Source organism: Thunnus albacares, chromosome 12, assembly GCF_914725855.1.
Source record: "Thunnus albacares chromosome 12, fThuAlb1.1, whole genome shotgun sequence".
Classification (NCBI taxonomy): Eukaryota; Metazoa; Chordata; class Actinopteri; order Scombriformes; family Scombridae; genus Thunnus; species Thunnus albacares.
This window is the reverse complement of record NC_058117.1, coordinates 24,031,969-24,055,909: the sequence shown is the minus strand read 5'-3', so window position 1 is coordinate 24,055,909 and position 23,941 is coordinate 24,031,969. Positions and strand designations below refer to the sequence as shown.

General features: G+C 39.5%; 1 protein-coding gene across 6 annotated transcripts in view; it reads left to right on the top strand.

Annotated features, from left to right (window-relative positions):
- LOC122993312 (zinc finger protein GLIS1) overlaps positions 1–22,547 on the top strand; it is a 63,215-nt gene extending 40,668 nt beyond the window's left edge. For all 6 annotated transcript variants that reach the window (XM_044367363.1, XM_044367360.1, XM_044367358.1 and 3 more), the window contains 7 exons: positions 2,067–2,228; positions 6,390–6,503; positions 8,760–8,886; positions 10,630–10,783; positions 19,789–19,922; positions 20,033–20,131; positions 20,668–22,547. In XM_044367363.1, coding sequence (XP_044223298.1) covers positions 2,067–2,228; positions 6,390–6,503; positions 8,760–8,886; positions 10,630–10,783; positions 19,789–19,922; positions 20,033–20,131; positions 20,668–20,810 — 933 coding nt within the window. In that variant the 3' untranslated portion in view covers positions 20,811–22,547. The remainder of the gene's footprint in view (positions 1–2,066; positions 2,229–6,389; positions 6,504–8,759; positions 8,887–10,629; positions 10,784–19,788; positions 19,923–20,032; positions 20,132–20,667) is intronic.
- Positions 22,548–23,941: the final 1,394 nt, after the last annotated feature.

Below are 23,941 nucleotides of genomic sequence, written 5' to 3'. Positions count from 1 at the left end.
CTGCATTTTTATGTCTTTATTATTCACTTTGTGAATAGAAGACACTCGTTTTTAGACAATAGATCTATGAATGAAAACAAATTTTAAGACTTTGTTTTCCAAATCTAAACGTTTTGAAGTCACCAGCACATAAAGTGAGCCCAGATAGTTTTGATTATGGCAAAATGTTCAAAAATCTCTCCTGATGATTATCTAAACGTTCTCTGTCTCCCTGTCAGGGCTGCAGGAGGTTTAAAACAAACATGAGAACATGAGAAATATTTTCATTTAAACTGTGACTTTAAGGTCAGAAATGACAACATTGCTAATTTTATATATGTGATATTTGAGATTGAATGTGACACAGTTTCTGTAAGGTTATAAAAGGTTTAGTTTACGGCCTGCAGTGTGTAGCGTAGCTGCTGACTCTGATGTTTGCTTCTTGTCTGGCTGCGGTCCAACAGAAACGCTTTTACCAGAACCTACCACAGCCGAGTGTGTGTGTGTGTGTGTGGTTTTGTGTGTGTGTGTGGTTTTGTCCCAATTTGCTATTTGGGAAAAGGCCATTACCTGATGTTTATGATTCAATAACCTAAAATGTCTGAATTCAAATTGTGATATATTACCTCCTCACGATATATTTCTGTTGGATCAGTCTTCAACATCACTCATCTCTAATGTGAAAATGATTTTATTATATGCTAGTTGCAGCTCAACCCTGTAAATGTTCAGATGGAATCGTTTTGGGTTTTTTTTCCCTAAAGATTTGTATTCTAGGATAAAAGTTCTGATATTTTAATTCCCTCTGACCAACAGAGGTGAGATAAAACTGGGATGTACTGTATATCCACAGTTAATTACTATACTCTATAAACATATTTATTTGATAGAATTGTTTAAAAATCCAATGAAATTCAAAATGTCTGGTTCAGTTATTTGAGTTCATTTGTATAGCGCAGTATCGTACAAAAGTTAAAAAAGTGCTTTACAGAGTGTGAACAGTAGAAAATAAGTTAAAGCATAAATAAAAACACACACACTAATTGCACTGTCATCGTTTTATACAAAATGTGCATCAAAGATTTACTGCTTGTTAGTGCTTGTTGACATGTTTGTGTCAGAATCCTTTTCCTTTCTTTGAGCTGTCAAGACTTTTTCACTAATGCATCATGTACTCATGGGTGTAGTATCTAAAAGTTTTATTTGAAAAACGTGACTGAAGATATCACAGCAAAACCAGCCAGCCTCTCTTCCGACATCTAGGGAGCATTTCATGCCTTTATTAGACGGAGAGATGAAACGAAGGAGAGAGAGATGCAACAAAGATCTCCAGTCTGGCTTTGAATCAGGGATGTTGTGGTTCATTGTCGGCATCTCGACCTCTAAGCCACGGCAGCTTTCTCCCAGCTGCTCTTCATCATGTCATAATAATGAACATAATTCTCCCCTCAAAATTTCGTTGAGTAAGACACTGAATCCCAAACTGCTCTAGTTGTGTGTACATGTACAATACAAGCTGCTGTGGACAAAAGTGTGTGTGAAACAATGCGTTAAGTCAGGATTGCTTAAACAGGCCTGAACTTGGGGGCAGCTGAAAGAAGCTGTAACCTTTTAAAGTTGATATGACGACGCTGTTAGCAAACAGTTGGCTATTTACACATCCAGTGGGTATGGAGCAACATTAGCATGTATTAGGAGTACTCTTTTTAGCTCTGGTTGGGTTTATACTTACTCCCGAGGGAAATATCTGCCTCTTTAGCTGCTAAATATGGGCCATAAAACCAAAACAATGAGCTGAAAGACACTAAAACGCTCCATACAGCTGAAGGAAACTGCAGAGTCAGATGATAATTTACTACATTCATCGTACGTTCATCACTCTCACATTACACACAGTCATTTGATTTGTTGTCAGTCTAAAAATATTGATTACAGCAGCCTTAAGTCAGGAACCAACATCTCGATTCACATGGAAATATTTCCAATGACAACATAATCTTAAAATGTCACTTTTATTGAGGAAAATATTTTTCTCGAATGATGTACGTGTCATGTTGTAGTGAAACTGTTTATATTTTCCTTGACAGTTTGAGGGCTGCTCCAAGGCGTTCTCACGTCTGGAGAACCTGAAGATCCACCTGAGGAGCCACACAGGAGAGAAACCGTACATCTGCCAGCATCCCGGCTGCCTCAAGGCCTTCAGCAACTCCAGCGACCGAGCCAAACACCAGCGCACGCACCTGGACACGGTCAGTGTCTGAAAGGCTGCACTTTACATTTAAAAAGCACCTTATTCAAGCACAAATTCATATACTGTATGTATTTAGAGGAACCAGTGACATAGCGTTTTCTATCAGTTATATTATTATTAGTCAGAGTGAAAAGAAATGAAACAGAAGCTACCATTAAGCCCCTTTCAGACATGAACCTTGTTATGTAAACATCATGGCAATTTTACATGTCAGTTTTTACATGCATGTCTGAATAAATCCCCAGTTTTTATGTAGCAGTCACAATGGCATTTTATGTCGAAGACTGAGCCCAGTAAATTTCTTAAACTGTCAGATTTAGGCAAAGTTGACAGCAGCACACAGTAAAACATGCACAGAGAGAGATTAAATACACATATTGTCCAACTGTAATAAATATATCACTTGGTTGATATATCCTGTGCACAAGAAAGCCAATTTTAAGTGTAGGATCATCAAAAAAAAAAAGTAGTTTGGAGAAAAAAGTCCATAAAAATTTTGTTCATCCCAATCACGTGAATGAATGAATGAACATCATGATCCAAGTGCTTTACATACATCATGTGAGAGAATAGGAAAGAAATGAGTCCCAAAACAGTAACATCTTTTTATACAACACTTTCGTGCTGCTGGAGATAATAAAACAGGCAGCTGAATTTACTCTCTAATAACACTACATGATGAAACTGATGGAATATTTATCAGAGGATTCAGAGAGGCCGGGGGCGAGCATCCCTCGTGCTCTTAATGGTCATAAATTAAGGCTTCCGCAGTAAAATAAGTTATGAAATCCTGCGCTGATGCAGCCTGTGAGAGAACAGAAAACAGTTTTCTCCCTTGAAATACAAACTTTTTAATTTGCGGCCACTTTCTCTCTCTCCCTCTCTCTCTCTCTCTCTCTCTATGTCTCTCTTTTCTCTCGGGCAGCAGTTGCCAAATATTGCACCAGCATTGTGGAGCTCTCCGTAGAGGTCCTGTCATGTTTGAATAAAGCTGTAAGGAACGTTAATGTAAAAGGCACACATGAAGCCAGCAATGTTACGTAATGTTAAAGACACACATGAAGCCAGCGATGTTACGTAATGTAAAAGACACACACGAAGCCAGCAATGTTACGTATTCGACATCTGAAAAGGGTTGCAGAGTATGAAACCTCGCCTATAGGACTTCTTTATGATATATAATATTTGTTCAGTAATAAAGGGAATGTTCTGTGCACTTAACACACATAAAACAAAGTGCCACTGCTCCCCTCGTTCCTCCTCTCTCCACATAGTTTCCTCATATACAGTCTGAACATTCTTTAGGATTGTGAAACTGCATACCTGCTGTGGATTTATTCTGTAAACCACAGTTATTTTTACTCCTGCTGAAAAGCAATGAGGATTTAGCGGTAATCCAGCAAATCAGATCTCTTATTACATGGATGAGATGGAGCTGTACGTTGCACTGCAGTGTTATTACAACAAGAGAAGAAGGTTATTTTCTCCTTTTTGTGGTTTCACGCTGCCTAATGGCGGCTTCGCGTGTTGCGTCACAAATCAAGAATCAGACACATCTGGCGCCATCACGGAGGCCCAGCAGAGGATTGTCTGAATGTAAATAATTGCTGAATATAACATTGCAACCATCCAAGAAAGGACTGGTGTCAGTACAAGTATTTAAAGATTTACCAAATATCTCGTATTGTCTTACTAATGTCATAAGTCATAGTGTGTAAAGGGAGATTTGTTTACAAAATGAGGACACACTGAAATATCTAAAATTTCCAGCTCACATGACCTGAAAAAAGTAGCTTGTTTTAGGGTTTTTGAACAAGTACTAACAGCTACTTTATGCCAGTTTCTATTAGATTTGTTACCTGGTGTTCACTTTACCTAGATGTGTGTACAAAAAGACAATAATTTACACAAAATTGTAATAATTTACACACAAAAACAGCAAATGAAACACTGACTTTTGTTGTTTTTTTGTTCAGAACCGTGGCTGTTTGACACTTTTTTAAAAAAAAGTTTATTATTTAGTCATTTCATTATTGCGTTTACATCAGGTTTATGACAATATATTGATACCTTCCTTGGAAGGCAAAGAGCATTAACATAAAACGAGAAGCAACATGTTCCAAAAAGAAAACATCAGAAGAAGACATCAGTGACTCAATAAATAAATTAAATTACAGTGATAAAATGATAATAATAACAAAGACAAAACTAACAAATTGAGAAATCTGAGTAAAGAAAAAATACATAAAATCAATATATTTATAGAAAAAACTTAAGTTGAACACAGTCACATAATATAATCAATTTGAAATAATCAGCAGCCAGCTACATAATATTCAATAAATAATACATTTCACCTATTAATATTATGTTCACAATGACAAACTCATGTTTATATAGTCAGTCATTCTTGGCTCTCTAAGGATCCCATATTTGATCAAATTTAAAAGGTTTGTTTCTCAATGCTGTAGAGAAAACTTCATTAGGGATCAAACATATTACGTATTTTGAGGCCGTTGGGCAATTGATGGAGTTTTATCCATTATTCACGATTGCAAAATAAACCTACGGGGCACTTAATAACAACATTTGTAAGAGAAGTGTATGCACAAAAAAAAAATAACATCTTGAATTGCAACATCACACAGAAAAAGCTTTGTTTAGCCCTGTGGCTTTATATATATATTTAATATTGTCATGATTTTGATACACATTAATTGCGTGTTTGACGTGTTTATACTATTAATGTAGCGTGCCCGACTTTAGGAATTGGCTTAACAACATGCGGTTACTCCAAAATTCGGGTATGATTCAGACAGTGGAGTTTAGACATAATGTATTCGCCTCGAAGGGAATATTGTTCAGAAACAGTTTCGTAAGAGAAAGATATTGCCCAATATTTGCCAGCATGTAAGCACCGTAGAGAATCACTTGTCTGATGCAAGATCTACTTTAGAGTAATTACATGTCCTAAAATATTCAGCTAAATATTATCTTTAAATCTGCTTCATTAATGTTACATTTATGCAGTCCATTATTTTGAGTTGTCCCAAAACCTACAAGATTTAAATAAAGACTGTATATGTGAGGTTTTCATGAAGACTTAATTCGCTCCATGTGGTTAAACACTGAGTAACTGAAAAGGAAAAACACCCATAAGGAATTAGATTCATGGAAATGAATAGATTTACTCACCTAAACTTACAATTTTGTGAAATACAGGCGATATCACCTCATCATATTCAAGAATAGAAATTTACGTTTGAGTTACATTGTGAAAAAAATGCCTAAATGTATCATTTTGGATTGAATCTATTCGACTGCAGCCTTATTTACCTGGTGAAGAACACTAAACCTCTTGCTTTAATCTATGCAGAATAATAATTTGCCATGAAAGTTTATTTATTCTGAAACAGGTCTTCTTTAATTTATACAGACTGCATATAACTGATTCACAGTTTACCTTATAAATACATTGATTTATGGCTGAACAGGTGAGCTGTTCCTCTTCTCTCTCTTCCTCTCTTTAATCCTGCAGATGAAAGGTAAATATACTCCATTCACAGCTGAGGAGCACATTATGTAAAATGTTGACATGATCTTCGCGTCCTTCCCTTCACTGTTAGTGCAGTTGTCACGCTAAATAACCACATTTACAACATGTACCCTAAATGTTTGGGTCTATAATACACAAGACTACTGTACACAGTTTTACACCTGTAAACCAGCTGGATGTGACTCACCTGAACTTGAACTACCTTTTGTAAACACAATTATATTGAGGCCTGATTTACAGAGAACTGAAGTTGTGCGAAATGAGGATGATTATCTGAAGTGTATCTTTTATTATTTGTATACAATAGAGGATTCAGTCTGTATTTTCTTGAGCCATCATGCTAAAAATAACTAAAACACTCTTAAACAAATGTTAATATGTTGTGTATTTCTGGGCCTATTTTGTGTTTCAGTGGCATGTTTTCCTTTCCTTGTCAAGCTTGTTTTGTAGCAGCTAAAATAAGGCTTGATATCAGAAAACATTTCAGCAATCTTACGGTAAACATCTGGTTTTTGGCCTCTCAGATACAGCAGTGTACAACAAGTGACCCTTCATACAGAACCACAATTTATTCTTTCCTCTCTTGTTGTGGTTCATTCACAGAAGCCGTACGCCTGTCAGATCCCAGGATGCACCAAGCGCTACACGGACCCCAGCTCGTTACGAAAGCACGTCAAAGCTCATTCAGCCAAAGGCCTTCAGGAGAGGGAGGTCAAGGTACCAGACGCAATTATATTTCTGTATTGTGGACATTTATCTGAGAGCAGAATACGACTACTTTTCTGATCACCAAACTTAGAAACAAACATCTTTAATAAAACCTTCCTGTGTGTCTCTATAATTAGATTAGATTAGATTAAATTAGATTAGATGTGGTGGAAAAGCAACATGTAGTAGTGGGGTTTAGAAAATCAGGATACAAATAAAAATATAGCAAAAGTAGCAAATGTTATTTCCTTTTTTAAAAAAAAGTAATTATGATTACATTTATTTTTGGGCTTTTTTTGCATTTATTAGACAGGAGACAGTGGAGAATGGCACATAACAAAGGTATCCAGCCAGACTACATGCTATTACAATGCCTTTAATCCCTCCGCCCCATAAATTATATTCTAATATATAGTATTTGGTAAATTTCTTTAATTTTGGATATTCTTGTGATTTTGAACTCTTGAACTCTGGTGCAGAACATTTTGTGTAAAATCTGCACTGTCATTTGTTTTTTATAAGGTTATAAGATCCACTTAATTCATAAATTTAGTTTTGTAAATTATTTAATTAATAAATTTAATTACTGGTTCACACTAAATTTGACAGCAGTTGTTTGTTTTGATAGTGGTCTTGGTTTTATTGCAGAGTTTTAGTGTCACAGGATGGTGCAACTTGACTTTGCTGCCCTCACGAGAATAACATGCAACATAAAACACAAAACTGGTGTGTTTGTAATTTAAGTCAGATTCAGTGATAATTATCCTCAACTTCAGTGTCAAACATTTGATGTCAGCTTTCAAAAAATATCTTTATCTGAATTAAATCAGAGTGACACTCCCCAAAGTCTGTTATATTAAATGCAAATGTATGAATAACACATTGGAAGAATATAGCAGAAGCAGCAGCAAGACTTACTGACAGATGGAAGGGTAGAAGTGTATTTGGTATTGCTGGTTTAGTTTGAGGTTTTCTGGGAGAAAACAAAACACAGTAGTTTGTGAGAGCTAGATGAAAAAGGAACGTGATCCCGGCTGTGTTGAGAATGAGTCAGGACTAATCAAGAGAGGGAGCGAGAATGAAGGGGAAATGACAGATTCTTCCATAGCAGCAGTAAAATTATATTAAAAATCATATTAAGTCTTAAGTTACATAAAATGACTTTTACCCCCCAAAACTGTTTCCGCAGAATGAAATAGTTTTTGAGTTTCGTAGAACTTTTTCAACAGGGGGTTTCTCAGAGGTCAGTGGTTGTTGGTATCACTCGGTCTTTGCATGATGAACCCGTGTTTCGGAGAAAAAGCAGAGCAGGAGCAGCAGGAAGGAGAAAGAGTAAGTTTATGATTCAGTAGGATGAAATACAACTAAACAAAGTATTACACACACTCCCTGGAAGTCAGAATAGGGAACCTATTGTTCAGTTTTATCTGGGCCTTGTTTGTTTTCTATGGACCATGAGTGACACTGGGGCTTTGTGTGTATTCCCATGCCTTGTTTGGTTTAAACAGAACCACGTGTGCTCTTAAATTGTGACACGGCTAACACGCCGTGCGCTGCAGTAAACCCTGTGAGGCTAAATAAGGACTTTGAAATATTAAATATTAAACATGCACTTCATAAACTCCTTATGGCCATATATTTCTTTGAGCTGGTGTGTCACAGCTAAGTATGAATCTTCATAAACACCGGTTTGGGCGAACATTTTTCGCTGATTATTCATACCACTTTTGTGGTTCCTGGGTGTCCTTCGCAAGTTTCTTCTGAGTCCTGGAGCTGTCGATAAATTGTTTTGGAAAGTCCTAAGGGATACTCTGTTAACGCTGGATAATAAAGTAAATTGTCTTGCCTTAACTTTGTTAGACCATTTTGGAATAATATTGCCTAACAAGATTTCTGGATTTTGTACCTCAAGAAGCTGGATCGCGAGACGAAACAAGAACCAGGCATCTGGTGCAAGCATCATTTCTTTGAAAAATGAACAGTAGAAAACCGCCTGCGGAAAACTCACTGTGTTTTCAATTGATCTACTGTATATAATCAAAAGAGAAGTAAATCTATTTAAAATTTAGCTCCACGGGAGTTGCATTGCCCAACAGCAAAAAAACAATTGGAAGACAACTAAGCTGCAGCTTTAACTTAATTACTCTCATCCCTACACGCAGACAGGCATCTGCACATGCTCGCCAACGTGAAAACATAATACAGACTGTACCATATGACACTTTCTTCATTGACATGAACATCAGTATTTTTCCTTTTTGACAGGTTCAAGTACACTCCATGCTGGAATCGGACATTTTAAGTGATTGTCTGGCGAGGCAGCATCTTCACAGCTCTGCCGCCTCCCACCAAGGAAACAGCTCACCTTTACCAAGCATAGATGACTTCACAGGTATGCACAGATGAAACGGTAGCAAAAGCAGTGGAAATCTGTGTTAAGCCTCCTGGATATGAGTAAAAACAAAGAAAAGGGTAATTGCCCAAACACCTGGGCTGTTAAGCTGTCTCTTTCATTTTCTCCCATGGCCTCATTTGCTCATTTTCCTCTCCCTCCTTTCCCATTCCTTCGATGATAACTCATCACACCAGTGTTTACCTTGTCCAATTACCGGGCACTGACTGCGGGCAAGTTGGCCCTCTCCCCGCCCGTCCTTCAGCTTCTCCAAACCGGTTTTCCAGCCAAGCTCTTTTTCTTTCCCTTTCAATGGCTGAACCAGGATCAAGAAACTGTCAGGTACACTGAGGCTCAGTTGGCAAAAGAGAGGAGAGAGTGTCCAGGAGAGCTGTCCATGTCTATTACTTCAGACTACTTGCAGTTTTACCCCGAAGACTTTGAGGGAAAAGCCTCAAACGGCACACTACAAGCTATGTTTATTCAGGGTGAAACAAGCATGTCAGTGTTTAATTTTGAAAATGTCCCAAGAGGACTTTCTCCTTATCAGAAATGGGCAAATGTTATAGCCTGAAACCTACTTTATGATTTGTCTATGTACAGTTCTTTATATATGCTGAATATATGGTGACATATGCTATCATCATCAGCTGCCCTTAAAGTCAAAGCCAAGTGTTGAAAGCCCTCCTGATGGCATGCATGTACAGTATATGTGTTACAGCTTTTAATGAATACACCACCAAAAAACTGTTTTCACCATCAAACACTCACCTCCTGTTGGCTTGAAAGTAGCTCTGAAAAGTTAATAGTTTGCTCTTTTGCAGAGAACAGCAGCTGCAGTTTGCTTGGATTCTAACTGCTACAATCGCTTTCAGCATCGACCCAGTTTCACAGTGAAATAAATGAACAAAATGTCCATAGAAACCTTTCAAGCCACCCCAGCAGCTTTATGTAATCCTCCTTTGTGAAGTTGTGTGCTCAAATTTTGCCAAAATGTGCTGAAATACATTTATATTAAATATAGCTTCTTGCTAGGGCAGTTAGCCGGTTAGCCATTAGCTTTGTTGAAACACATTTATGTTTGCCGTAGTACTTAAACAATTAGTTGGTTAATCAATTGGTTGATCAACTGAAAATTAATTGACATACTGCAATAATTAATGATAAATGGTTATTTATAAAAATTGATAAACGTTTGACTGGTTCTGGATCAGATTTGAGGATTTGCTGTTTTCTGAAGGTTTTGGACTGTTGGTCAGACAATACAAGCAATTCAAAGAGGTCAGTTTTCACTATTTCTGCCATTTCATAGAGAAATGATCAATTAGTTACTCAAAATATTGACAGGTAAATTGGTAATAGATATAATAGTTAGGTTGCCCTACTTATGTTGGTTGAAGACGACAAACATAGACAGCTAACCATGTTTGCAAAAAACTGAAGCTGTGTAATTTGATGAAAACATGAGTGTTTGGAGCAAACTGATCATAAGGACAAACAGTGAAGAAGTGGATTATGCTGCAGTAGCAGTTTCAAATGTTTCTATGGACATTCATCATACTTTTTTCTGAAACTGGAGCACTGTAGGAATCCATTAACTATTGTAAATCTAACGGTAGCTGCCAAAGCTCCACAAAGGAACTAGTAACAAATTTTTCAGCGCTATTTGTCAAACCTAGAGGTGTTGGTGGATACTCAAAACACAGTAGAGTAATCATTTGATATATTGTGTGTCTCTTTCAGGTGTGTACTCAAACAGCAGCACCGTCCATAACAGGGGGAGTTCGGAGTTTCTGCCTCCATCATCAGACACCTGCTCCAGGTATCAAGGCCTCGAGGGAAACTTAAACGCCAACAGCCCATCTTCATTAACAAGCCCAGGGAGCATGAGAGAAGAGTGAGTGCCATTTATTGGCCATTTATTTTTTCACTCAAATTTACACAGATAAAAGTGTCTGAAAACTTCTTTAGCAAGACTCTGCAGTTACACACATTTACTCCTTGAAACTGACCACAACAGCTGCAGTTTTTATCTATTAGACATTCAGTGTCTTGCTTGCCTTGGTCAAGGGCAGCTTAACTGTGGTTATAAGAGAGAGAGGCTTTTTTGGGGTGTTTTCCCCATCTAGCATTTCTGTCCCAGGGTTTTGCAATGCAGCTTTTTGGAGCAAAATCACCATTAAATTGTCCTCTAATCATAAGATACATAAGATACAGCCATTGAAATGTCAAAAAATAACTTTCATACTAGACGTAAATTGCTTTTATTTCTTGGAACACAGAGTATTTTAATTATACTAAATGATGTACCCAGAGGCAAACTTAAGGGGTCAGTTTATCCAATTTTTTTAAAATAACATTTTCCCCATTTACCCCTGGCGGTGTCTGGCAACGTTTTGAGTTATCTGTTGCTGGGTCTTCTACTGCCAACCCAATACAAAGGAGCTGAATGGGATTTCGTTTGCATTTGGCAGTTTTCATTCAGAGCTATTTTTACTAAAGATAAAAATAGTGAAAACTGACCACAGTTTTCTGCTCCTCTGCATGTGAAATCAGTAACTTCACATCTCTTGGGGCATTTTTGGGGTGTTCTACCAAATCTTTTCTTGTATGCCTTGATTGTATTCATTCATTTTATGCTGTTATGAGGTCAGATGTCTACAGAATGTTAAACATAGTCAAAGTTCCAAAACTTAAGGTGAACACATGTAGAAATGCTCCCTGCAAGTCAAAAGTCAGGGCTTCAACCTGAGCTAAACGCTTTGTTGGTGACAGTTTTTTCTACCTTGCCGATGACCTGACGGTGGCTCGTCACGCATACCCATAAACGGTTGTCTGTTCCGTAGCCTTGCTTGTTGTTGCTGGTTTCCATGTGTTGTTTGCGTTGTCCTCTCTCATCTTTTGGATCGGATTTTGGCTTGAACGTGTACAGATGTATTTGAGAAGTTGACAGTAAACAAGCAAGAAAAAGTTGTGAAATTCTACTACAATAGTTTGTTTCATGGTTTGTTGACATAGCCTCTGCAGCCAACAGATGTCTGCCAAGGGGCAGCTTCCGAAAGCTAACCAATCAGAACAGAGTGGGCTCGTTGGATGAGGCGCCTTAAAGAGACAGGAGCTAAAACGGCCTGTTTCAGACAGAGGCTGAACTGAGAGGATGTGTAAAAGGTCCATGCAAGATAAATAAGGAGTTTTTTAAACTGTAAATCATGCAGAGCTATTCCAGTAGAGCCCCAGATTAAAAATAGACTGGGAAATGTGCATGATATGTCCCCTTTAAAGTATTTTTGAACAGCTCTATGTCCCTTCCAGTGTTTTGTCAAACCCTGACATTGTGTTTCAACCTTGAATATGTAAAATTATGGACTCACAACTTTCCATGTGATTCTATATATTTCACAGTTGCTTTGCTTCGCCTGTCTTGTCTGGAAAGCACATGCCCAGAAACAGGGATAGTGATGTGAGCTTATGCATTCTTGAATAAACCAGAGACATTATCACCAGAGATGGAGTTATGGCTTTGTGGTTGCACTGATTGGGTAGTTGGAGGCCACAGAACTTATGTGTACTGTAAACTGAGACAAATTTTGTCTAGGGCGGTATAAAAGTAGAAGTGAGACTAAAAAGATACAGCTGAAAGCCTCCAGGGCAGCAGTTTCTGCAAGGCCTCAAATCATTGGTCATTGAAGGTTTGCCCGTAAACTAAATTTTATTGGCACAACAGTAACAACAAAGGCAGTCTATCTAATAAAAAAGAGTTGATAAGGGCCAAAGTGACATTTTTGTGGTTAAATAAATGACATAAAATCTTCACATGTAATGCACATAGTTTCTTGTGAAATTGTCCAGTATTTCCATGAGTTGTTTTCAAATATGCTTTATGTCTTGACAGAGGTGTTAAGATGGGTTTTTCTCACAGAACACAAATTCAAACCTATAAAAGGATGAGCTTGAAGTTTCATTGTTGACATGGGAAATGGAAGTTTGAAGAGAAATTCTTAGCACAAGGGTCCACTTACTGGAAAACTAAAGCTCTTAGCCACATTTCGTGATGTAAATTCTGTGGAAAATTTCTAGTAAGTGAACCTTGGGCTAAGAATTGTTTTGTAAAATTTTAGAAAGGATGTTAGTAAAGTAATATTGTAATAAAAATGCATTTTATTATTATTCATGTATTTCTGTGTTGTTCAGAGTTTGAAAATCCTGGAAAGGGGGTGGGGATTGTGGGGGTGTGGGGGGGTGCAATGTGGCTTCATGGTCTACTTGGCACTGGAAGGGGACGGAGTAGATTGGTGGATGGCTGAGGAGATGACTTACTGCAAGCACACAGTGCAAGTGAGCACGTAGGCACGAGTGTCACAGTCCATGGAAGGCTTGGGAGGAACAGGATCAGGAACAGGGTTAACATGAAATTTCCACCTGAAGAAAGCCACTCCTTGGGAAACCTCAGGAATCCACTTCCAGATGGCAGTGAGGAGCTTAAAAAAGTCTGGCTCTTCATTTAGGAAAACGTCTGTCGATACACCAAAATCCTCCCAAGTGTATGGCAGGCTGAGCAGGTGAATGTCTGCTGGGTTCATGTTGTTGGCCAAATCGTACTGTTATGATCAGAAAAGGTGGACTCAAACACAGACACAGACAATGGAATCAAGTAATATAAAAAGGGGTTTATTGCAGGAATAAAGGGGAATGAGGATGGCAAGCAAGGCAGAAGGTAAAGAGGTGATGGTGGATGGCAGAGCTGAGCTGAGCTGGATGGTGGATGGCAGAGCTGAGCTGAGCAGAACAGGTGGACGAGGGAGTGAGCGTGACTGCCTGAGGATAAGCTCGGGGGTTTAGCAAGCAAGTAGGCGATGCAGGCAGGCAGGCTGGGGGACCGGAGGATAGTGATCCTGGAAGCACAAGGAAACACATTAACTACAGGTAACCTACCCCTGCAGCAGGAAGACTGTTCAGACACCCCTTGATGCCTTTCACAGAAATGATGTGCAGGTTCTTGGCACCTGTGTTGTCAGCGCAGCCTCCAGAGGAACCAGGCTTGTCAGGGTGGTCTCTATGGAAGTCCCGGATGGAGGGGGTCCAAGATGAGCTGACCGGATATCCAGCTGCATTCCTCTGGGCTGTATCCCTCTCAGTTAACCAGATACTGGTACCCATGGCCTCGGCGGTGTATGTCCAACAGCTCCCAGACAGTGTAGGCTGGGTGATCGTCAATAATTTGGAATGGCTGGAGGGCACAATGGACTGGTTTCAACTGGGAGACATGGAAGGTGGGAGGCAACTTGAGTTTAACGACGAAGGTTATTGATGATCCAGTATATCTCATAGGGTACAATGTATTGGGGTGTTAGTTTTCTGGATTCAGTTTAAAAGGATATCTTTGGAGGAAAGCCAAACTTGTAGTAGTTGTAGTAGTTGGGTGCTGGAGTCCGGTGACAGTCAGCATTGAGCTCAGCATAGCAGAGCAGGCATCCTTCCACACCTTGCGACAACAGTGAAGATGGGCCTGGATCGAGGGTATAGCGATTTCATCCTCCTGAGCAGGGAACAGAGGTGAATGATAACCTAGAGAGCATTCAAAGGGTGACATACCTGTGGTAGCACTGGACATGAAATTGTGAGTGTATTCAATCCAGGGAAGATGATTACTCCAGAAGGTGTTCTAAGCTGTGACACATGTGACGCGCAGCTCCCAGGTCCTGGCTGGTCCGCTCCATCTGTGCATTGGTCTGGGGATGGTAACCTGATGAGAGACTCACAGATGCTCCGAGAGCCCGACAGAATGCCTTCCATACCTGGGATATGAATTGTGGTCCACGGCCAGAGACAATGTCAATTGGGATCCCATGGAGTCAGATGAGGTTGTGGACCAGGAGGTCGGCAGTTTCTGAGGCTGTGGGGAGTTTGAGTAGGGGCACAAAATGCACAGCCTTTGAAAATCTGTCTACAATGGTATGTATGATGGTGTCACCTTGAGATGGTGGCAGTCTGGTTAAAATGTCAAGGCTAATGTGGCTCCATGGTCAACTTGGCACTGGAAGGGGACAGAGTAGGCCAGTGGATAGGTGTTGAGATGACTTACTGTGAGCACACACAGTGCAAGTGAGCATGAAGGCATGGAAATGCCTATTCAGAAGGGACTAAGTTCGGCTGATACCAGGATGACAGGTGAACCGGAAGGTGTGAACCCATTGGAGGACCTGTGAGCGGACAGAATCAGGCATAAAAAGACAGTTATCAGGATGTTTAAGTGGGTCCAGTTGAGTTCTTTGGTTTTCCTTGACAAGGGATTCAATTTCCCAAGTCACTGTGGCCACCATGCACAGGGAGGAAAGAATGGTGTCTGGTTTGGCTGGATTGTTGTCAGGGACAAACTGTTGGGAGAGGGCATCAAGCTTGATGTTTCTGGAAACGGGTAGGCAAGTGAGAGTGAAACTAAATCATCCGAAGAACAGGCTTGATGGGAATTGAGTTGTTTCGTGGTCTGGATGTAGGCCAGGTTCGTGATCCATCCAAATGATAAATGGGTGTTAAGCTCCCTCCAGCCAGTGTCTCCATTCTACCACAGCAAGCTTGATTGAGTTCCCTGTTTCCTACATCATAGTTCCGCTCAGTGGGGGACAATTGGTGGGAGAAGAATGCACAGGGTTGGAGTTTCTGAGTGCTGGGAAAGAACAGCTCCAACCTTTGTATTTGAAGCATCAACCTCCCTCCATGATGAACTGATGTGAAGGGTCTAGGTGGACAAGGACATGTGCTGATGTAAAGTGTCTCTTTAGCTCGGTTAGGGCAGCATCTGCCTCAGGGGTCCAGGAATAGGGGGTAGCTGAAGATGTGAGTTGGGTAAGAGACACGGCCACACAGCTTTAGTCTCTGATGAACCTTCTGTAAAGGTTAGTGAAGCCCAGACACTGCTGGAGTTGTTTCAGGGATGTGGGTATGGGCCACTCTGCCACTGCGTGATTTAGGCGTTTTTTATGTTTTATGTATTATTTCACTTACCCACAACCCAAAAACAGTTTTAATGCAGTAAATGACCCCAATACAGAGTGTTTTGTGTTGTTATATTGCTGTTATTTTATTTACTATGAACATGGAAGTGCTTCATTTGGAAAGACGCATGTAACACTACACAAAAAGATGTTATTTGGATAAACTGACCACATATTGGGAATCTAAATGGTAACTTTCTTGCTTGAAAAAATATTAACAAGTGACATATTAACAGTCCTACAGCACCCTGTTCACTAGTTGGCACATGTGAAACTTTACGGACCTTGCACAAGTTGATGTTCTCAGTTTCGGAGCCTCCTTGTGAGACATTTCAGTTGGTAAATGTGTTTTTTTAAAACTTATTTCAGGGCTGTGCTCACTCTGGGTCTCACAGAGGGTGGGCTGTGCTCGGGGCTGCACTTTAGTCCCACTGAGAGGCTGTGTGTGGACATGACTGTAAACACTCCCTCATGACGTAATAGAAAACTGTTTGCACCGAATCATTTTGAAAGAGCAACAGCCAATGGGGAAACTCCAGCACTCTGCCGTCCGACCAATGGTGTAACTTCATCACTCAGTCAGTCAGTGACGGACAGACATTGGGGGTTATAGGGCTGGCCCATGGCCGGTCAAGCCAAAAACACACTTGTGAAAATTTGCCCTGACACAACAACTGTTCTAAAAGTAAAAATTTCACCTGAATTTCTTGACTTGAGGAGATGATGTTTAGGGGTAAACTAAAGTTCTTTAAAGTCACCAAACAAAGACTTGCTTTAGTCATTCAAATGTCCTTTAATTTGAGATTCAGGTAACAGTTTGGCTGTGTGGGTGTGTTTTCAGGACATAAATCTGTAGTTTGCCTTGATGCAGCATCTCTTGGCCTCAATCGCCTCAAACCGTGCAGCCAGAGCTTCCATGAAGCTATGCACAATCTGTCCATTGACGTCTCTTTATAGAGACTGAGGATGTCATAGAATCCCACTGGTGCCCGCAGTACACGACGGCCTGCCAAAGCCAATACCAGACAAGCACTTGTTTTTCCCTCAAATGACTTAGCGAGACGTTAAACACGTGAAAGTAAATGATCTTTGCTTCACGGCGCAGCCGGCATCAAACTCTGACCTCATAGCCAGGCGTGTGTTTACTCTGGCTGACTTGAGCCTTTTCAACTTCTTTTAATTATTTAATACTTGAGGCCTGCATTAAGGCTTGTCCATCAGCGTGTATTTGTGATGTGCAGTGTTTGTGTGTTTTGCGGTTGAGGGGGGATGAAGAGCTGGATTGGCTTTTTGGAGCGGCGTGTCCATCAGATACAGGCACACTAAACGGGATGGCTCTCACACAGAAACGCTGTTATACAATTTGAAGGAAAGAGCAGTAATGAAGTTTACTTTACAGAAGCTCCGAGTGACATCGGATCACCCCCTTTAACTGAAATGTTTGACATGTCCACACATTTTTGTATTTACCGTATCTTTAACATGCAATAAGTGTACTCTAGTTTCTTTAAGTACTGGATTGGTAGTGCCTTAGATCACATTAAATCTCCATCTGTATGACACACATTCAACATGATCCACTGTGATCCAGTAAATCTATATCACAGAAATACTGCAGCAGCTTTTCTTCCGCCAAAACTGAAAACAGATTGTGTGCACAAGCTGGCACCTTTGGTAAACCTACTCATCCCCTCCCCTGATCCAGTCCAAGTGTGCTGCTATTAAAAAGCAGCCATGGATTAAGGCAGGGTTGCATACAGTATAATGTGCATATAAACATAAGATCTTAAATTCTGCAAGCAGGATTCCTCTCATTCCAGATATAAGGAGAACAGCTGGCTGTAGTTAGTTAGAAAGAAAAAAAAGTGAGCGATGAAGGGGTTTAGCGGGTAAAATACGATCAGAGAAACAGTTTTCTGAGGTTGTGCTGACAGCCGCTCCCTCAGGCTTGGGCTCTCTATTAAGCTCATGCATCTTAGAAGTTTGGGCACACCAGCCACAGAACGACAGATCAACCCAGCAGGTCTATGCATGGCACGGCTCAGACATCTCAGCTATGTTGTTGCAGCGTCGCAAGAATGTAAGCCGTGGAACAGACGGGGTTGTTTATAGATAAGGTCAGCTCTGATGGTTCTGGGGCCACCGAGGGGAATCCAGAGAAGTGTTGAATTCTTGTGGCTCACAGTCATCGCAGCAAAGCTGCACATTCATTTCAACAGTCGTACTATATCAAAGCCCACTTTGTTTACATAATCTTATACAAAGCCTGGTCTTTATTACCTTGGGAAGCCACAGCCATCTGTAAGTTATATCAGTTTGGGTTTCAAAAAGTCCTTCTGATTAATTTTGGCTTTTATTGTGTTTCTCTGCTGAAAGCAGAGACTGTTAAATTAAATCTAATAGCATTTGACATGGGAAATGGGTAATAAAGAGACCTGGGGATGATAAATGATATATATGTAAAGAAATCTCCAAACATTTCCTTTTTTTATAGCTGGTCAAATGCGAATATAGAAGGCACATGGGCCAGCAGCCATCAGTATCTCTGATAAGGCCTGGCTTGTTTATGAAGCCCACTAAAATCCTTGCAGCAGAAACCAAGGCCATTTGGCTCTCTGGGGACCAATATGGTACAGTTCATCATCCAGGAGAGTTCTCAAGCCCACATGAAATGCTGAGAGTGAGCTCTTTGAAGCGGGGGGGAGGAGGGGGGGGGGGTTTCAAATACCATACTGGGGGTTTTCAGCTGCATATCTCCTTGGAGAGAGATTCAGCTGCTTTTCTTTCTTCTTGTCGACTTGGCTTCACTGACTCACTCGTTTCCATGTTGAGTCAGAGTGTTTGTGCTCAGTCAGCACATTCTTGCAGTGTCGCGATGGATACAGCTCCGCACAGAGCCCCCCCCCCTCTCGCCCCCAGGTGGAAACGCTTCCCTATATAAAGTGAAGTGTTTATGCACGAGTTTGTGTATTTACATGATCGTGCCTGATAACACAGCTGCCGCCGCACTGCCAGCTGATGGTTATCTGCATAAAAAAAACTTGATTTAATGTGAGATTTGTGTTTAAGTTTAGTGTAGACAGATTGGAAAAAGATGTTGCTTAGTTTAAACTGACCCCAAACTCTGAAGAATAGTGTTTACTTCTAAAATTAATGATTTAAATTTAAATGAATAAAATGAAAGTTATAGAAGTTACCTTAAAAGACAAAAAGGTGCAAGATGACTGAGAAAACAGTTAGAGTTAAAGTCTGTTCTGATGATAACATTACATTTTATTTAAATTTTGTTTTGAAATTGTTTGATCTCTCACAGCTGCTACATTACTAATAATGTGATCACCAACATCATTTTTCCGTAAGTGTTCTTGGCTCAGCAGTGGAGCTCAGACATTCTTGTGGTGAAGCTGATGAAGCCTAAGAAGCACTGATGTACGTCTCTGTGTGACAGAAACCTTAAACAGGTCAGGAGGAGCGAAGTTTAAGCCAACTGGAAGAAAACGAAAACAAAGATGTTATAAAAATGCAACAGTGTTGTGTCGGCCTCATCGCTCCTCCAGATATTTTCATTTTCTTTCATCCACCCAAGAAAAAGAAGACAGCCACTTTTAAATCTTCAAGTTTAAGTACAGTTTTTTGAACTTGTCCAGCTGCTGGCTGTAGCGTCATATTTAGTATCCAGACATGAGTGTTGGATCAATCTATCATCTCACTTTCTGAAAAACAAGCAAATAAGCATATTCCCCCCAAATTTGGTAGACTCTTCTTCTCTCTCTTCACAGTAAAATGTGAATTAATCAAGTTTAAACATTCATCATCATAGTATACTGTATATCATATTACTTTTTACTCACATAAATGTTCGTGCTGGCATAAGGAAAAGTAATTAAGCTACCTGATATTGTATTAACAGGACCAGACCGACATCGTTGTTCATGTCCACTGACGTCAGCCCAGTGAGCTCCTCATCAGACAGAACAGACGTCCGGCTGCAGAGCTACCACAAAAACTACAGCCACCAACAGCAAGTGTTCTCACAGCAGCAAGGTACTGACAGCGTCCACTGAACGCCAGCAGCCTCGTATCGGTTTGACATTTACTGCCTGTCTTTTTTGAGTTGTTCTTGACATGCATCATTTCCTCTTTGCTTCTCCAAGGCTGTTTGTATGGAGAAGGAAAAGTGGTTCAACCAGCCAGCGATGGAGGCTTTGAAGCCACTGGTTATTTCACAAACTCTTCCACCTCTCACTCTACAGGTAAAGTAAAAAGTTTGTAATAACAAAGTTACTACAAAAAATAAATAATAATGCTTAAATTCATCACTTTGTAGTGATTTGTTGCATTGTATTGGGGAGGGACTGCCCTGCATAATACTGTGACATTATTATTAGTGGATGTGTGCTGTGCTGTCTTGTGCATATTTAATATGTTGTGTATATAATTGTATAATAATTATAATACATAATTAATTTTTAACCTGTGACCAGGGACAACAGATGAATATTTGCCCTCTAGGTTAACCCCGGCTCATCAGTGATGTCAAATAATCTAATAAAATACAGAATAAAAAAATAAACAAGACACTCTTAGAATTATCAGAAAATCTGAAATAATGCTAAATGACAACTTATAAGGAAAAGTAATATGCTTAGAACAAATTTAACAAACAGATAAAGAGACGCTAATTGGAAATAAACACATACAATGATTAAAGTGACCAAAATAATTGGGAGCATATTCTCCTTTACATGCATAGAAAAATATTTTTTTTAAATTATCCATTTTCTTTCAGGGTTTGACTTGTTGCAGGACCTCCAGGGCCAGGCAGGGGGCGGTTACTCCATGTCTCCTTGCCCAGACGACAACTTCCTCTTCCAGGCAGGAGGTGTCGACCGCTGCCTCAATCAGATCTACTCCATCTACCTGGACTCATGATGGCAACCCAGAACCAAAAAACAAAATCAGAATCGCTTTGTTTTCCCAAGAACAAAATGTAGCATGTATGATGTACTGTACGACAGCAGACAATCACACCAACAATATACTGTATATTCAAGGCTGACGTCAGCTTTTTTCTTCTTGACATATGTGATAAATGTGCCAATGGGAGCTTTAACAGTACAAACAAATTAAAATTTCCAGCGGGGCAGAGCTGTTTGGTCAAATTATAAATAGCAGTGACTTTTTTATTCAGAGATGAACACAGCATTGGTGATCTGGATAGAATGAGCTATGAGCTTTATCTGCTAGTTTGATCTTTTGAAAGGTCAGGTAACTGGCTCTCCAGCTCTGCCACTGATGTTAAAACTCAACCAATGAGGTTATTTCTGCTTCCTCAGCAGCTTTTCCTCCAAGAAATGTTAAAACGACAATCTTTTCCCAAATGGGATCCTATACGGCAGTGGTTCCCAACATGGGATCAATTCATAAGTGCCACAATATAACAAGAAGATACCAAAGAACAAAACAACACAGTTCTGCTTCAAAAGTATAACAAAATTATAGAAATTCTTTCTGACTTTTCTCTAATTGTTGCTTTTTTTCTTTAAAAATTGGATTGGTTTTCTCTTCTATTGGCCTAAACAGCAATATAAAGGAAACAATCTGAGTGTTAGAAAAGAATAACACTCTTTGGTTGAAATGCTCACAACTCATACAAATATGTAACCTGTGACAGAGGTTCACAAGATGACACAGCTTTATTTTAAGGTGTCACAGACCAAAAATGGTTGGGAAGCGTTGTGTTATAGTGGATGAAAAGTTGCACTTAACCATTCTGTTTAAAACACTTAGATCAGTAGTTTGACATTTTGGTAAATACGCTATTTTACTTTCTCTCCGGGAGTTAGATGAGAAGATTTCTTGTGTCTGTATGATAAATGTGAAGCTACCGCCAGCAGCTGGTTAGCTAATCTTAGCATAAACACTGGAAACAGAGGAAAGCAGCTTGCCCGTCTCTGTCCACAGTTAACGAAATCCACCTTCCAGCACTACTAAAGCTCACTAATTAACACGTTATATCGCGTTTGTTTAATACACACAAAAAACAATGTCCAAAAAATGATAATAAGACTCAAGGACGTCACTGCACTTGGCCAAGAAATAATCTGCCACCTCATAAACTAACCTGTTGTATTTACGCTTAAATTTTTGTTCAGATTATAAAAAACAAACTATCTTTAACATATTAATTACAGTAATGAGCTTTATAGCTGCTGGTGGCTGGATTTTATTAATTTTGGGCAGAGCCAGATTAGATTTTTCTCTTTCCAGTCTTTATGCTGAGATAAGATAACTTGGTGCCTTCTGGTTACCATATAGACATGTGAATGGTATCGATCTTATTAAGTCTTGGCAATAAAGCGAATACACGTATCGCCCATAATGTCAAACTATTCCTTTGAGGTTCTAGTTTATTAGCAGCAGCCAAAATACCTTGTAACTTAAGTGTCATTAAGCATCCTTCAACTGCTTGTTAATTTACTTTGTGCTGTAGTGCAGCTGCACAAGAAGAAACTGCAGTAAACTGTAGCAGTGCTGCCCCCAAGTGTCTGAATGACTGTATATAAATACTGTACAGTGTATATACAGTCTGTGGTGCAGAGTGGATCAATGTAAAAGACTCCTGGGACTAATAAACTGACACGCAAAACAAAACAAAACAAAACAAAACAAAAAAAAAAAACTGCACTAAAATGTATTGCTTCCTCAGTTGTGGACTGAGAGCTGCCAACAAAAGGCTGACATACATTTTCGCTAATGTTTGTAATCTAACAAAGATCAACACAGTAGCATAATCATTTTTTTTTTTTTTTAATATTGTCTTTTTTGTTGCTTCAGCCAGTGCCTTTATGTTTGTTGTATAGTTTCTATCAGTGTTATATTCAGTGAGAGGGAGGTGTGCATTGTTTACAACAAGTTCTCTGCACTCTTTTCTGTCTCATCAGAGACTTTAAGAAAATGACCAACCAGAAAATGTTTACACTGATTTTGTAGCAATTCAGAGATTTCTTATTATTGTCATTGAACAGTGTAAAGACTGTATAAAAATGCACCTGTATTTTATATCTAAATAAAAAAAAATCTGTTTGTATGTGTTCTTGTTTGGTGTTCTTGTTTGTTAAATGTGTGAATGTGTGAGCCTGATGAATGCCGGTTAACAAACACTGCCATCTGTTGGTCATATGGACATAAGAGCACACACACACACACACACACACACACACACACACACACACACACACACACACACACACACACACAACAGACAGCTTAAAGAAGTGTTAGAAGCCTCCATCACACCTGTCTGTGAGGTAGAAAGCTACATGTCAACTGTTTGCACTTGTGTCACATTCAGCTTGTTGAGTGACGTCTTCAGGTTGAGATGCTGTTCTACAAATAAACAAAAACTCTGATCAGTCCGCAAAGACTTTATAAAAACAATTTCAACACAAGATGATGCTTCCTTAATCTGCACTGAGTAATAGTTTTGACGCAATTATTGATTTGAATCACAGTTCCTTTGAAAATGTCACAACTTCTGTTGTTTTTGACAAGTTCTGATCTCTTTTGCAACAATATAAATTCAGTCTTCATGTGTTGGGTAATTTGTGAGGGTAATTTAGTCTTGTGATACTGAATCTGATCAAATCTACAATTTTTGGATAATTTGTAATGACTTTCATGTTGAAAGTCTACGTGACCTACTTTCCCCTCCACAGTTTGATGTTAAAGGACAGGTTCACATTTTTTCAAGTCTGTCTTAAAACAACAGTCAGGTGTCCATATGAACACTGAAAGAGGTTTTCCTCGCTGTAATTGTTCCTCCTGTTCATACTGACTGTTAAAAGATCCTCTTCAAAGGTGCTTTCAATGTAAGTGATGGAGGCCAAAATCCACAGTGTGTCCACACAGTCATTGTGTTCAAAAATGCATTTAAAAGTTGATCTGAAGCTTATATGAGTCTTCAGCAGTCTGAGTTAGTCATATCAAGTGGATATCTGACACATTTACAGTTTTTTTTAGCATCAAATTCCCTCTTTGTGTTTCGTCAGTGTTGACCTGAC